The 14,277-nt window shown below is 41.0% G+C and overlaps 2 protein-coding genes across 2 annotated transcripts; one reads left to right on the forward strand and one right to left on the reverse strand.

Moving 5' to 3' along the window:
- Positions 1-621: 621 nt before the first annotated feature.
- On the reverse strand, positions 622-8,981 carry GNPTG (N-acetylglucosamine-1-phosphate transferase subunit gamma; the record flags this gene model as incomplete). The annotated part of the gene is made up of 11 exons (XM_079542652.1): positions 8,906-8,981; positions 8,780-8,834; positions 7,852-7,919; positions 5,719-5,773; positions 5,532-5,615; positions 4,589-4,682; positions 2,894-3,008; positions 2,328-2,410; positions 1,889-2,017; positions 1,678-1,759; positions 622-731 (listed from the first exon to the last, which is right to left on the reverse strand). Exons 1-11 carry the CDS (start codon positions 8,952-8,954, stop codon positions 622-624), a joined length of 924 nt encoding a protein of 307 aa, XP_079398778.1. The 5' UTR covers positions 8,955-8,981.
- Positions 8,982-9,037: 56 nt separating this feature from the next.
- On the forward strand, positions 9,038-11,861 carry TSR3 (TSR3 ribosome maturation factor; the record flags this gene model as incomplete). Its single annotated transcript, XM_079543090.1, has 6 exons — positions 9,038-9,173; positions 9,245-9,461; positions 10,150-10,343; positions 11,098-11,271; positions 11,541-11,604; positions 11,675-11,861. 6 exons carry the CDS (start codon positions 9,038-9,040, stop codon positions 11,859-11,861), a joined length of 972 nt encoding a protein of 323 aa, XP_079399216.1.
- Between the last annotated feature and the right edge of the window lie 2,416 nt (positions 11,862-14,277).

Genomic DNA, 14,277 nt, shown 5'->3' on the forward strand with positions numbered 1-14,277 from the left:
GCTTCCACACGTTGAGGGAGCACAGTCCGCTTTATTCCGTTACAGAGAACTGCCGCGTATTCACACAACTACTCTTCTTAACAATCGAGTGTTCTCTGCGCAGCACTCCAGCTCCTAAGCAGCAGTCACCTTATCCACAGATCACACCAGCCTCTGAGCACAGCTGGATGCGTGCTGTGCGTTATTTATTCATTCCTTTCATTGAAGTCTGATAAGAAACCTCTCGGTTTAGCATACAGGTGAAGTAACACGTTCTGAATACTGCCCAATACCTTTTGTACAACACCTCAGAGCAGTGCCCGGGGCTGTTTTGTATTTACACTGCCTCTTAGCACGCTTGATTAAAGAAAATAACAAAGCTGAGAACAGAGATACAATCTGTAAACCTTGGCTCCACAGCAGTCTCAAATTGCTCTCATCAGTGTTTTCAGAAACTTGCCGGCTGGTGTCAGTAGATGGCACTGACATTCCACTGTTCCCTTTGCTTTAGGGCAGAAATTGAGGAAGTCAAGAATATCCACAAGAGTTAAATCATCATAGTGTCACGATACACAGTCAACTTGCTTGACATTCTGTATCAAACTGCTGTTTACCACGCAAGTTCTTTCGCACAGCGTCACTCTAAATCCCTGCATCACCATGCAGACGTTCAGCATTCGTTGACCCGTTAAGCACAGTTGTCTCTGCAGTCGCCCTTTTGTGATTTACATGTTCAACACTGGTGTTTTCAGCTGTGACATTCAGTTGAAGACAGAAGTTATTACCACATTTAAACACAAGTATTCTTGTCACAGAATTCATTGAATAATTTTGAAATAAGTCAGCTTGAGTAAGCCACGAGTTCTTTGGATAAGAGTTCTAATCTGCAATAATTAAATAAGCTACCACACAGGCTGGCAGAAATACTGCATGAGTTAAACAGGTAAAACATGTGAATAACACATTTTACAAAGATTTTCCTAGAAGAAGTCTACAAGTTAAAAGAAACTTCCTCAAAACAGGAAGAAGTTAGCTATGTCGCTCAAAAGCTTGTTGGTTTCTTGAGGTACCAATTCTTAGCATGCAAGCTATACATATATTCAGGGGAATATATGTATATATTCAGACAAACAGCTCGTGTAATAATGAGCATGATGGATTAGAAGGAATGCAGGAAAAAAAAAGTCTGAAATTAATCCAGATAAACTTTGCTACTTCACAGCCAGCATCCAACAGCCATTCTTTCTCAGAACTGTATGAGACACTTATCTAACAGAAATCAGAGGAGGAGAGGTGACTAAGGAAGAATGAAAGCAATTCAAATAGATACAGAAAACATTTCAAGTGCTCCTGAAGAAGCCCTTGTGGCTGATTATTCATAAAGCAAGGTTACATAAAATATGCTTATGAGCTATGGGTGCTTTAACACAGATTTTCTTTGTCACGTGAAGTACTGGGGACAAACTTTAATTATGATAACAGCAGTATTTTTTTTTTTTTCTTAAACAAAGCTCAAATGTCACATAATCAAGAGACTTCCTGGGAGCAAAAGAAGTCTCCTGTGTGCAGGAATCGAGACCTGCATGCATGATTACTTAATTCATGTAGCCAAAAACAATACATATAATGTATATATATCTAATAGTATACTCATTCTAAATAGAAAATAGTGGGAAAAAATGACAAAAAAAAACTCACCAGAACTTCCTTTGTATGCAATATTGTGCTGACTTAATAAATCCTTAAGGACTTTTATTTCTTCGGAAAGTTTCTTGTATTCCTAAGAAAGGAAAATACAGAAAGGTGCTCTCACTCTCCAAAGATATATAACAACATGGAGATTATGTTATGAATCATACAGTAAAAAGGTGGCAATTTAATTTCACATTATAAATATTATACTCTCTACCTTATTGCACATATCCACTGTTTCAAACTGCAGACTTGTTTTCGTATTCTGTTTCTCAGCTTCCTTTTCTTCTGTTGCTTTCAGAAGTCCTGCTTCCTCAAAAATCTCTTTCAGTATTTTTTTGTATCCCTACAAAAGATTCTAAGGTTATTGCAATATTATTGTAATATATTACAAATATATTGTAATATATATTAAGGTTATTGTATTATTAGGTAGGTATCTACCTAATACTCATCTCCCTGTACCTTGCCCTAGTTCCCCAAGCTTCACTATAAAAAAAAAATAATTAAAAAATTACAATTAACTATTGGTATATAAACAATCACAGAGCACAAGAAGTGCTATTTGCCAATGGCAAAATAAATGCATCTGTTCCAAGAGAAGAAACTACAGAAGCCAATCAGACAACAAATAGAGTTCATAAACATTAACAAACCTGCTCAGTTATTAGTTGATCATACAGAGACTGCTCTGCTTCATCCCATTTCCTTTGTAGTGCTTCAGTCAGAGTTGGATAAACTGAAAAATGAAAGGCAAACTGTGTCTTCTATTAGTTAAAGGTTTTTCTGGTAGCACACATGCAGCTTTCAAGAGTTGGCTTTAAACTTCAATTCCAATTCAGTGACTTAATGTTTCTGGAGAATGCCACCAACCAAGTTGATCTCATTTCTGACTAGCAGGTCCCACATTTCTTTGTCAGAAGTATTTTTTTAAATGTATATAAATGAACAGATATTGTAGGGCTGATTCCTACGGCTAGTCAGAAAACAGCAAATATCAGTCAATGGTTCTCTATTAGCAATGACTATTTAATTGAGAAAGATTTATCTGCTATAATGACTGGTATTTAAATACACTTAGCATTATGTATTACATGTAATTCTCTTTGAAATCAACTTACAAACTTAAAAGACCTAAAATGCTCTGAAATTGGTGTAACAAGCCTTCTTATTACACCAATAATCTAGGTTCTTCATGCAGAAATGGCTTCCTAAATCTTACCCAAAAGAGAGTGGGGATGGCAGACAAGAGGAGTCTCGAATGTGAGGGAGTAGACACAAGTACTTGGCTCAGATACATAAGCCAATTTATTGCTCTTTCCACAAACAAGATGGACCTAAACATCAGTAAAAACAAAGGTGAATGAAACACCTCCACATAAGCAGGTGACAATCAATTTCCTGTCTTCTAAGGCTAACAGAGGAATTTCTATGCAGACTTGTCTCAAAGCTTCCACTGCCTTCACCAACTGAAAGGAAATCATAGCTAACACATCTTAGAAATTGAGTTACTTTCTCAAACACATGAAAATGCCTTCCTGTAATGGGAAACGATCCCCATCTACCATTTTCCTCTGGTCTCCCAAGCAGCACAGATCTGGAAGGAATGAGAGTAAACTGGAGGGTAAATAGGACACCCCGGAGAACCTCCTCCAACAAAAGCAGAATTCATTTAGAAAATCTTAGTTCTGACTATGGTGCTAGATGTCAGGCTCCTCTTTTTACTGTTACAGAGAACAAAAGTCACTATAAAAGTGTTCTTTTAGATCTTTAGACTTTTGGCACCAGTCTGTTCAAAACTAAATGCCAGTGAAAGATCTGAATAACAATATTTGAAGTCACACAAGAACAGTAACTCCTTCTGTAGTCCTAATGGGAAATAAACATGTTTACAAGGCACCTCAATCACAGCAAAGAACATTTTAACCTTGGCTAAGACATTCTGCCTCTTATCTCTACCCACTCTCTCCAATCACAGATACCTCTCTCAAATATTGTGTTGTCAATCATCACTGTAATATCTAAGCACCTTCCACAAGAAATCGAGCCCATTTCAAACTCTACAGTTTGATAGTAGAGTCAAGACAGTCATCTGCGTCACCAGGAAATATGAGGCTTAAATGAAATGTGAGGATTAATTAACTGTATCCTTGTAATTGTACAACACACTGAAATGGAAAGCGGAAAAGAAAAACTTCGATGAATGAAATGAGCAAGGACTTGCACAAATCGCGTGCTGCACATTGAACAAGTCTCAAAGATCCTTCTAGCTGAACAGTTTTTTGGCACAAAGTCTGTTTGAAAGTGAAAAGGAACATTTTAAATGCTTGACAAAACAGGAATTTTTACTTTTTTCTTCAAATTGCACTCAGACCACAGTCTGTTTCTCATTAGTTGGTTTCTCTGGCAGAAGCCATTCTATTGCCATTTATTTTATTCCTTCCTTAATTCTCCCTGCATGCTTTCTGAACTTGGCTTGCTTAGCTCCCAGACATACTGTTGTTAACTGCCTAATTCTGTTCCTTCCTTTTTGCTGGATGTTCTTAAGCACAACAGACAGCAGTTTGAATCAAACAAGATTTTTTTAATTTATTTTTCCTGACACAAACTACAAAGCACTGCATGTCTCCAGCAGTGGTGATGATACCAGAGTTTTACACTCAATCATGGAAAAAAAAAAACAAAGAGTTAAAAGTCTCCAACAAGAGTACCTAAGTAAACTCAGTATGTAATATCAGAATAAAATTCTGACTAATTCCACCCACTCACCAACCTGCCACAGAAATCCATCTTTGTTTTATATTATAGCTTAAATTATGAACTCTTCAAGGTTGGAATGTTTCAGCTTGTAGAGCGACAAAATTGTCTGCAGTCAACATGCCCAGATTAGCATAATGTAGGTATTTTATTATTATACCTTTGTCTGTCTGCTCTTGGTTTCACATGAGTCTCCTTCCCGCATCCACATTCCAACAAACGTGTTGTTGTCAATTTCCCATTCGTGCCAGATTCTAGAAAAACAAAACCTCACTTTATGTTTCTGATAAGGAAAACATGGAAATTCAGGAAGAAATGTAGGAATAGCCTTACATTGTGTTAAAATTAATTGCATATGCCTCATTTGCCTTGCTTCATTATTTCCATTTCTTATAGCCAAGACCTTACAAACCCTGGAATTTGTTACCCAAGCTGCTACGCAGGCCATACCAACACTACTTTGAGAGCAGTTTTGAATCACCTTTCAGTTTGCAAAGTATTTGTGCTTACAACCCTTGTTTAAGGTCAACAGAATAGTTTACAGATCAATCCTGCAACAAACACATCATGCTATCTTAGCGCTGAGTGAGTGCAACTCTGTTTGCCTGTAGGACTTTTAGTGCCGGTGAAACAGCTACAATTGGTCTCTACACCTGCTAGTCATAAGCTCAGTGATTTGATGTACACTTTTCATCTCATGCTGGTTTACTGACTGCTGTGCACAGAGGTACATTTTGGCACTCAGAGAAGTTGCTGATGCCCCATCTGAGGAACTGACACAACAAAGAGAAAACTGCTAACATGAAACTTCTGTTAATATAAGCATGAATTACACACTGCTGGATTTCTCACACGAATGTATCAGCCTTTCAACTCAGCACAGGTTATTAATAAACCTCCAGCTAAAAACAGAACATTGTTTTTATCTAAAAAATTTTAAAAAAATATCTAAGCATTTCAAGATGATTTACTTCTATGCACAGCACCTGGAGTCCTACAGTGTTCTGATAGAAGAAACAATTTTAAAAATGCCTTCTTTTTGAAAATCTATAAAACAGTCTATTAACAACACAGATAAAACACAAGAGGTCTAAAAGCCTCACCCTAAAATCCCACTGTAGGCATTCCATCGAAAAGTCTGCTCATGCTGAGTGACATTATGGAAAGGACAGAACTCGTACTTATATCTTTGGGAGAAAAGGGAAAAAGAATAAATATTTCAGGTGGGAATTAAGAACTGGTTTGTTCCTAATAGAAATATATGATCAAATATCCAAATTTGTTACTCACGTGGATTCCACAAAACTGAAACACTTGCCAGCAAGCCTAAAGAGATGCACAGGGCCTAAAAACACCACAAAACATCATCAAGGAAGAATAATGCTTTGGGTTAAATTCCAGCAAGTTATTGTGGTGACAAAACTGTACAGAATAGGACAAATTCTTATGCTGTGCATAAAGAAATCTGTGTTTTCCATCTGAATTACCCTAAGTACCCTCTACTGCTATATTGGTTTACTTCACAAGCTTTAACATATTTTACCTTCAACACTCAGTGAAAGATGTTAGCCTCTCCCTACAGCAGAAACAAGAAACCTGTATACAAACAAATATCTGGACAGCAGATCCATGAAAGGTAACGCAGACATTACCTAAATAACAAAAACTGAAGCCAGTAAAACTACTGACAGCTGTCTCCATTCTCAGTCATCTGAACTCCTCACCCACAGAGCCCTTTTGCTCAGAACAGTGACCAATATTGAGGTCCCACTGAGATTCTCAAACTGGTCATTCCTCATCACGGTTGGCTCTCACAATCTGATCTGAGTAATGTTCAGCAGCATAAACCTGTCAAACAGTTCAGCAGTAACAACGCTCCTGTAGAACTGCTGCCAAAGTGATTCAGTACAGGTAAGTTGTCATTCAAAAAAAAAGGCCCAAAGTTCTGAAATACGTGTTTACAGGAGTTATTTCAAAGTCACTTGTTTAAGCTAATTTTGCAAGGAACAGTAAAATATTTCTGTGGGAAGCGCAAGAAAACGGACTACAAAAGCAGATAAAGTAAAAGCATCTTGGATTCCAACCCTACAACTACCAGGACAGGACTCTGTCTAATTCTTACCTAGGATCTACAAAAGCGTTCCTAGAAGCGAAGATCAGAACACCAGAATCTTGCCCCAAAATGCCCTAAGCACTGGGATATAGGCAGGTTCTCCTTCCCATTTTCATTTTCATGACCTTATGATCTTGCATCTGCTCTACAGTCAACACTGCTATCACAGTCTCGGCCAGAAGGTTGGCATCTCTACAAAACACGATCTGTGTCTCAACAAGCAGGATCCTCTCCCTACTTAACAACAAAATTGGATTTTCATGTATCTGAGGAATGCCTTACACTCACATGTCTGTTTCCTGAATGCATGTTCCAGAACTGTACTTACAGTTACTATTACACTGACTGTCTCGTGAATTAAAAAGTGCCAGTTTTCCATGGCAATGAAATAACTGTGCAAGGGAAGGTTCTGCACCACAGATTGCAGTTTCCAAAATTACTCCCAATTTTAGACTACATTTAAGTTCCCATATCCAGAAAAAGAAGTATTTTATTGCATTGCTAGCTTTCTTCCTGATCCCTTTGGCATCTTTCAGTTCAGCATTCTCCCTATTATTAATTCCATTTCTAATTCCTTCCCTTCACACGCTGTATATACAGTATATATGCATTTGATTTGGTTTCATAGAACATCCCACAAGTAAGTAAAACCCCATTTGTTGTCAGCATACCAAAATCCCTTTGGTGAACTTGAACTTTTAAGGAGGCTTAGGTTTGTGCTTATGGTTAGGAGGCAAATGTTAAAAACATAATCAATTTCCTGTTATTTCCTATTACTTAGTCTTTGTGCTCAGTGTATGTTGACTCACTTTCTCCCACAGAATCTAGAAAATACTAAATTCCTGTTTGTTTTGCTAGTGTTGGATTTATACTGCAGCTTTGAGCCTCTGTGACTTGTTCCAAGAGTTGCCTTAGAAATTCTTTAAACCAACAAGTATTAAAAACTCAAATCAGATGCCAGGATGGCTTTTATGTGACAATCTCAAGGATACCGAGCAATTGTTTCAAGCAAAAAAAGATCTTTATTAATAAAGATCAGAAGTTCTGTGACTGGCTCAAACAATACAGAAAAAAATATAAGGAGAGCACCATGACTGAAGCAGTCTAAACAACAGTGGGTCCTGGAACACCCAGAATTTAAGCTATTCTTCAGAATTTACAAAAAATATTTGGCCCTGTCTATTTCCCATGATGGCCACAAAATGACAAATAAAATTAGTATTTGCCTGCACGTATCTGAAGGAGATTGTACTACAAACAATTGTCAGAAAATGATTAAAGCTGTACAAAAAGGTAATGCTTACACATACCTGATATTGGTGAAGGGGGCATCTTTGGCTGCAGTCGATTAGTTTGAGGCAAGAAGGGGTTATTCAACCTTTAGAAAGATCAAAAGTTAAAGACCGAGTTACGCTCCTAGTTGTTACCACCCCCTTCGCTATCAGAGAATGGCTTAAGTTGGAGAAGAACTTAAAGATCATCTGGTTCCAACTCCCCGCTGTGGGCTGGCTGCCCCACATCAGATCAGGCTGCCCACGACCCCATCCAGCCTGGCCTTGAGCACTGCCAGGGATGGGGCATCTACAGTTCTCTGGGCAACCAGTGCCAGGGCCTCACCACTCTCTGAATAAGAAGTTGTTCCTTACATCTAACCTAAATCTCTCCTCTTTTAGTTTAAAGCCACTCCTCCGTGTCCTATCACAATCAGACCATGTAAAAAGCTGGTCCCCCTGACCCCCTCCTGCTTGTAAGCTCCATTCAAGTACTGGAAGGCCCCCATTAGGTCTCCCCACAGCCCTGTCTTCTCCAAGCTAAACAAGCCCAACTCTTTCACCCTGTCATCAGAGGTGCTCCAGCCCACTGATCACCTCTGGACCAACTCCAAAACTCCACATCTTTCCTGTGCTGGAGGCCCCAGGTCTGGACGTGGTACTGCAGGTGTGGCCTCACGAAGGCAGAGCAGAGAAGGACAACCCTACTCCTCTGCCTGCTGCCACTCCTGTTGACGCAAGCCCTACTTTCCTTCCATCAGGATCCTTAATTCCTTCCTCGCGGGCTTGCCTGAGCAGCACCAGACTTACAGCTACGGGCAGCGGGCCCACAGCAGCACCGCCCCAGCTGGGGCAGTCAGTCTCGCCCCACTCCAGAGGAACGACCGGGCTGCGGCGCAGGGAGCGGCACAACTCGAGGCCGCCCGGTGCGGACGGGCCGCAGACACGACGAGCACCAGTCACCTACCCGAACGTGTTCGGTTCCTCCACGATCTTCATCTTGCCCGCCGATGCGAGGAGACCTGCCAGCAGAGAACAGTTAGCGGACGGGTGGAGGAGGGGAGGGACAAACCAGCAGCGCTCACACGCTCACCCAACGCAGCGCCCACAGACGCCACCAGCAGCAGCCGGGCGGCCGCCATTACCACTTCCGCCGGAAGCGGAAGTGCGCGCCGGGGCCATCGGGGCCGCTCCGCCCGAGCGCGGGGCCATGAAGCGTGGGGCCATGAGGCGTGGGGCCATGAGGCGCGGCGCTCCGAGGCGCGGCAGGCGCGTGCCGCCGTCCGCCGGTGCCTCAGCCTCGCGGCGCGACCCTCACAGCCTCGACGCCTTCGCTGCGGAAACGGAGGCCGCGCTGAGAGGTGTGGGAAGCGCTCCGCGGAGCCTGACAGAAGCGAGGCGCTCCCCGCTAATGCGTGCCTGCTGTTTTCAGCTTGTTTGGAGGGAGAGCGGGGCGCCGAGGAGTGCGGCCCGGAGGCGAAGATTCCGTGTCCTCTTGCCATGTGGGAGCTCGGACACTGCGATCCTAAGAGATGCACCGGGAGGAAACTGGCCCGAAAAGGGCTGCTCCGAAACCTGCGCCTCAGCCAGAGGTTCCCCGGCGTCGTTCTCAGCCCTCTGGCCGCCGTCTGCGTCTCTCCCGCCGACAGGTAGGCGATGCTGTGCGACGTCTGCGCGCCTCGTGTCAGCTGGGGGAGAACGTTTTAATCATCGATTGCGGCCGAAACTGCTGCAGAGTAAACATTGACCTTCCTGCTGCGCTGTGTTCTATTGATATGTGAACGTGAGCTATTTTATTAAAATTCGGTAAAGATTTTTACACATCTGGGGTTAGGTGAGAAAAGTGTCTGTGATTCCTAAGGAGAGCTCCAAGTGTGTGCTGCGTGCAGAATGACGGCCCGGAGCTGCTGCATCTCCTCCGGGAGATGCTGCCTGGCTGTGAGGCTGTGGCAGTGCAAGCCGTTAACCACAGCGCTTTGTGGAGAAACACAGAAGCTTCTTCAGATGTGGCTGCAGAACTTTTACAAAGGTGTATTCATTCAGAGAAAAGATTCTTTTTCAGAAGCTGGCAAAGAGCTTAAGTCTGACCTTTGTTGTTAAGCATGAATATGTAACTTCTAACTACGCTTCTGTCATGCTTTTAATCCTTCAGTTTTTCATTTTCAGTTTTTAACTTTTCTTACCACCTACAGTTTCTATAGAAAACCATGTTACTATACCGTACCTCTCTGTTTTGGATCACTGTAAAACAAACTTCTTGATTGACAAAGGGGGCGTTCAGATTTGTCACAGGTATTACGAGGCAATTGAAATTCTCACAGATGTTTCTCTTTTCAGGCACATCATTGCTCAGAATGGAATTGCAGTTATAGATTGCTCGTGGGCTAAATTAGAAGAAACGCCCTTTAAGAAAATGAGAGGAGGTCATCTAAGGCTGCTGCCTTACTTGGTGGCTGCAAATCCTATCAACTACGGCCGGCCGTGCAAGCTGTCTTGTGTGGAAGCTTTCGCTGCAGCTTTTTGCATTGTTGGTAGGCTGCAATGTGTCTGGTAGAAAATACGTTACCAGCAGTTCTGACATTTTTAATATAATGAGGAGATGGTTTTTGACAGAATAAACTGTAATGCTGACCTGTTTGGTCTTGAATTTAGAATGAAGTTGTATAGTTCTCTTCCAGGTGCTTCTGTCTGGTAGCCATCAGTTATCACTAGGCTGGGGTTCATGTCCAGGACACAGGATCTGATGATCCAAGTTTTCTCAGCATGGCATGTAACCAAAAACCACCAGAGAAAAGATGGTGAATCCTTGTGCACCTCTGTCCTTGTGACAGGTAGCAGCTGGCTGTTGTGTTCTGTTATTGCTCTTCTGGTTAAGAGCAATAAAAACAAACTGTCCCCTCAAGTTGTTTTCCAAACTCATCACAGAAGCTGCTTGACAATCAAACAGGCATCCTCCAGTGTACTGCTGGCAAACCTTACCTTCTGAAGATATGTGCAACTGCTCTTTCACTGGAGGACTGCAGGATCTACAGCCTGCATCATTAACTGTACGAAATATTTTCATGTAATACTGGAAGACTGTACTTTTCCTCAATTTGATTAGCTGTTCAAGTTAAGGTGAAATAATTTGAAGAAATCTGAATCCCTAAACAATAATAATAATAAAAAAAAGCTGGTGTACACCTCAGTGCTGTAGTGATAGGGAGAGAGGTGCTGAGCTTAGAAACCTGTGAGCTGACTGATATCTCCTACTGAAGACCAGTGATCCTCTGTTTTCTGTTGAAGGATTTCCAGACCTAGCCACCATTCTTCTAAGGAAATTTAAATGGGGGAAGACATTTATTGAGCTGAACAAAAATCTCTTGGAAAAATATGCAGCTTGTCAGTGCCATGAAGAAGTGCTAGGTGTTGAAAAGGACTTTCTAGCTAGTGTCAAAGAAATAAAAGAAGAAGAAATAGGTAAGGAAGAATTCCCAACCACCACCCACCCTCTAACTAGTCTCCTTTATTTTCTTTAATCTCATGAAATATGATGAATGTAGAATAACTTAATAAGACAGTAACAGTGAACAAATTGTATGTTGTTGGCTTCTGACCTCTTGTAACCAAACGAGTCATGAGTTAAGCTTTTCAGAAAGCTGAACCAGGTTTCATATGCCTTGCCTGCCAGTAATGTTCTCAAAAATAAATGAAGTCAGACCATCTAAATGTATCTCTTCTTTTTCCAGATCCATTTGATGTTGACTCAGGAAAGGAATTTTGTAACCCCAACAGGCCAATCAATTCTTCAAGGTAATGAAACTTGAATTTTTTTCTTATTAGAAGTTTGTTGTGCTTTTATAGTCCTGAAAAATATTTCCAGAATAACACAAAGCAATGAAGAATCAGAGGAGGACAGTGTGAGCACTCCAGATGATACCAGTGAGAGCAGCAGTGAGAACAGTCCAGAAGATGATGATCCTGGCAAGTTTTTTCAAGAACGGCCAATAAAAAATCAACTACCTGAGAAGGGAAAAGAAAACCACACCAAAACCACATCAACAGCCTGACGGAGTTCTACGCTGCCTTGTGCAAATAAACTTTCTTGTTAACAATGTAGCCTTTCCACCTGTAACTGTGGGGTGCTCAGCAAGTGTCTTGTTCGTGAGACCTCCCATCTTAGGCTGCAGGTAGGTTTGTAGGTCTATTGATGCATGTACAGGTTTTTAAGATAGGCCTTCCATAAAGAATTATTTAAAGGTCCAAAGCTTCATTATGTAAATAAAAAACATTGTAGTTGATGTTTCTGGTGATTTATAGGGATTATTTTCACTTGTACACTGCAGCAAACAATTCCTGAGTATATTTTACCTGGAAAACACGACTCTGTTATTGCCTACAACATACAGAGCCTCTGACTTGTGGAGGCTTGACCCTGCCCCATACATTTCAACTCCACCCAGTTTAGGGTAAATGAAATGCCTCAGCTTAAAAAAAAAAACTAACAAGAATTCTTTTAAAATCTCGCTGTTTTCACAGCATTAGACCCGATTTGCTCAGGTACAGGCAGTCCAAAGCAATAGACACTGTTTTAACATTTCATGTTCATGATTTTACCACAAAATCTCAGCTGGTTCAAAGGTGTATCTGCCTGTATTTGCATTATTGAAGTGTTCCTCCACAAAGTCACAAATATACATCATCCCTTCAAGATTTGAGAAAGACTTCCCCATGTGGTTGCCTTTTTCATAACAAGAGAGGAGCTGTTACTGAGTGTATTTTTCTTCCTTCACTTTTTAGTAGATACTCTCAAGTTTCACCCAGCTGCACCCAACTGGTTTCAAATCTTAAACAAGCCTCCACCAACCCTTCAGCAGAATTGGATATAAAGGCAATCTGTAACATTACTTTGTACAGACAGTGCTCAGATCCTGTAGGTCCTCTCACCTTCTTTGGAGGGTTCCAATTTTTCTTCGTGTTAGACTGTACTTGTATTATTCCATATTCAAGTGGTCGTACCAGCGTGCAGGTGCCTTTGCAGTTGGATCTCCAGCTAGTCATACAATTCTATAAACTGCTTAAGGAACTGATCAAATATAGAACAGCTGCAAGTGGTCACCACTAGGGCTCAGAGACAGACCACCCTTATGGCAGGGACAGGAAAATGAAGGAAGGCAGCAGCTGAGAAGCATAGCATCACAGCTCTTAAAAACTGACTTGTGTTCAGAGCTGCTTCAACAGCAGTCTTTGAGTAATTTTAATGAAGATGATGAAACAAAGCCCTTTATATAAACAGTTTATTTACTCTAAACAGCAACACAGACAATGCCATATAAACACAAAGGAAGTGATGCAGAATAAGGATGCTGGCTGACTTTGGATCTCAGAGGCTCTTAAGCAATAACAACCTAGTTTCTGAAAGATAGAAAAACAAATTCAGGGAGGGAAGGGGGTGGAGGGCATGATTTTTATTTTTCCATACAGCCAGCTAAAGGCTAAATATAGTTCTAACATTTTAAAGCATGCCTGCATCAGATAGCAAAGTAACTAGAGATACTAGTGAATTTATAGAAGTATAAAAGTTTATAATTTTACAGCAGTTGAAATACTGACATCAATATTAAAATAAAAGCAAGTTTTACATAACAATCAAAAATACAAAAGACTGAAGGAAGAGACCCTGTATGAAAAAACTGGGGGCAATTCAGCAAATTTAGAACTGTATACAAGTGGCGAATATGGAAAATGGCACACATACAACCCCCTCCCCTAAGTGGATATTAATTGTACATAGCAACATTAGATTTTGCAAAAGTTTTGTAAACAAGTTCTTGCCAAACCAATCCCTTCCTTTTTAAGATGCTGCATGACAGATGCTTATGATGGTGCAAACTTCTTGGCTTGTGCTCGAACCCTCTTTCATATTCCACTCTGTTTTGGCTGAGTAGAAGAAAAAGAAAGGGCAATTAAAGCTTGAGAAATCAGACCATGTTGTACAATTCTCCCTCCTATTTCTAGCTCTTAATTCTCCCAACTCAGTACCCAAACAAACGACTGCCTTTCATAGCAGACTGCACAACTACAGGAGAGGAGGAAGTAGCTCAGCACATCAGAAGTGCTGCAGTTACAGAAAAACTGTGCAAAGGCAATCCCAAAAATGAGAACAAGTCCAAGGATTCTTACTTGGTTGATGAAGTTGACAACTTGACTAAAAGACAAACTGAGGAAGATGCAAATGCAGTGCTGTTAAACTATGCCTAATTACAGATGCAATCAATTTTGCCCTGCTGAGCTGCTTTTAACAATTTGAGCTGCTTTTAACAATTACTCATTAAGCAGTAACAAGTGTGTCCTGATGTACAGCTGTAGAAATAAATTAACCCAGCTGAAATACTATGCAAGTCCAAAAGACATGAAAAGGATAAGTCAGAGACTACACATTTCTGTATCTGTGATCTGCAAAATATGCCTCCGAGTTCATTTCCA

Source organism: Tetrao urogallus (assembly GCF_951394365.1).
Source record: "Tetrao urogallus genome assembly, chromosome: 15".
Taxonomy (NCBI): Eukaryota; Metazoa; Chordata; class Aves; order Galliformes; family Phasianidae; genus Tetrao; species Tetrao urogallus.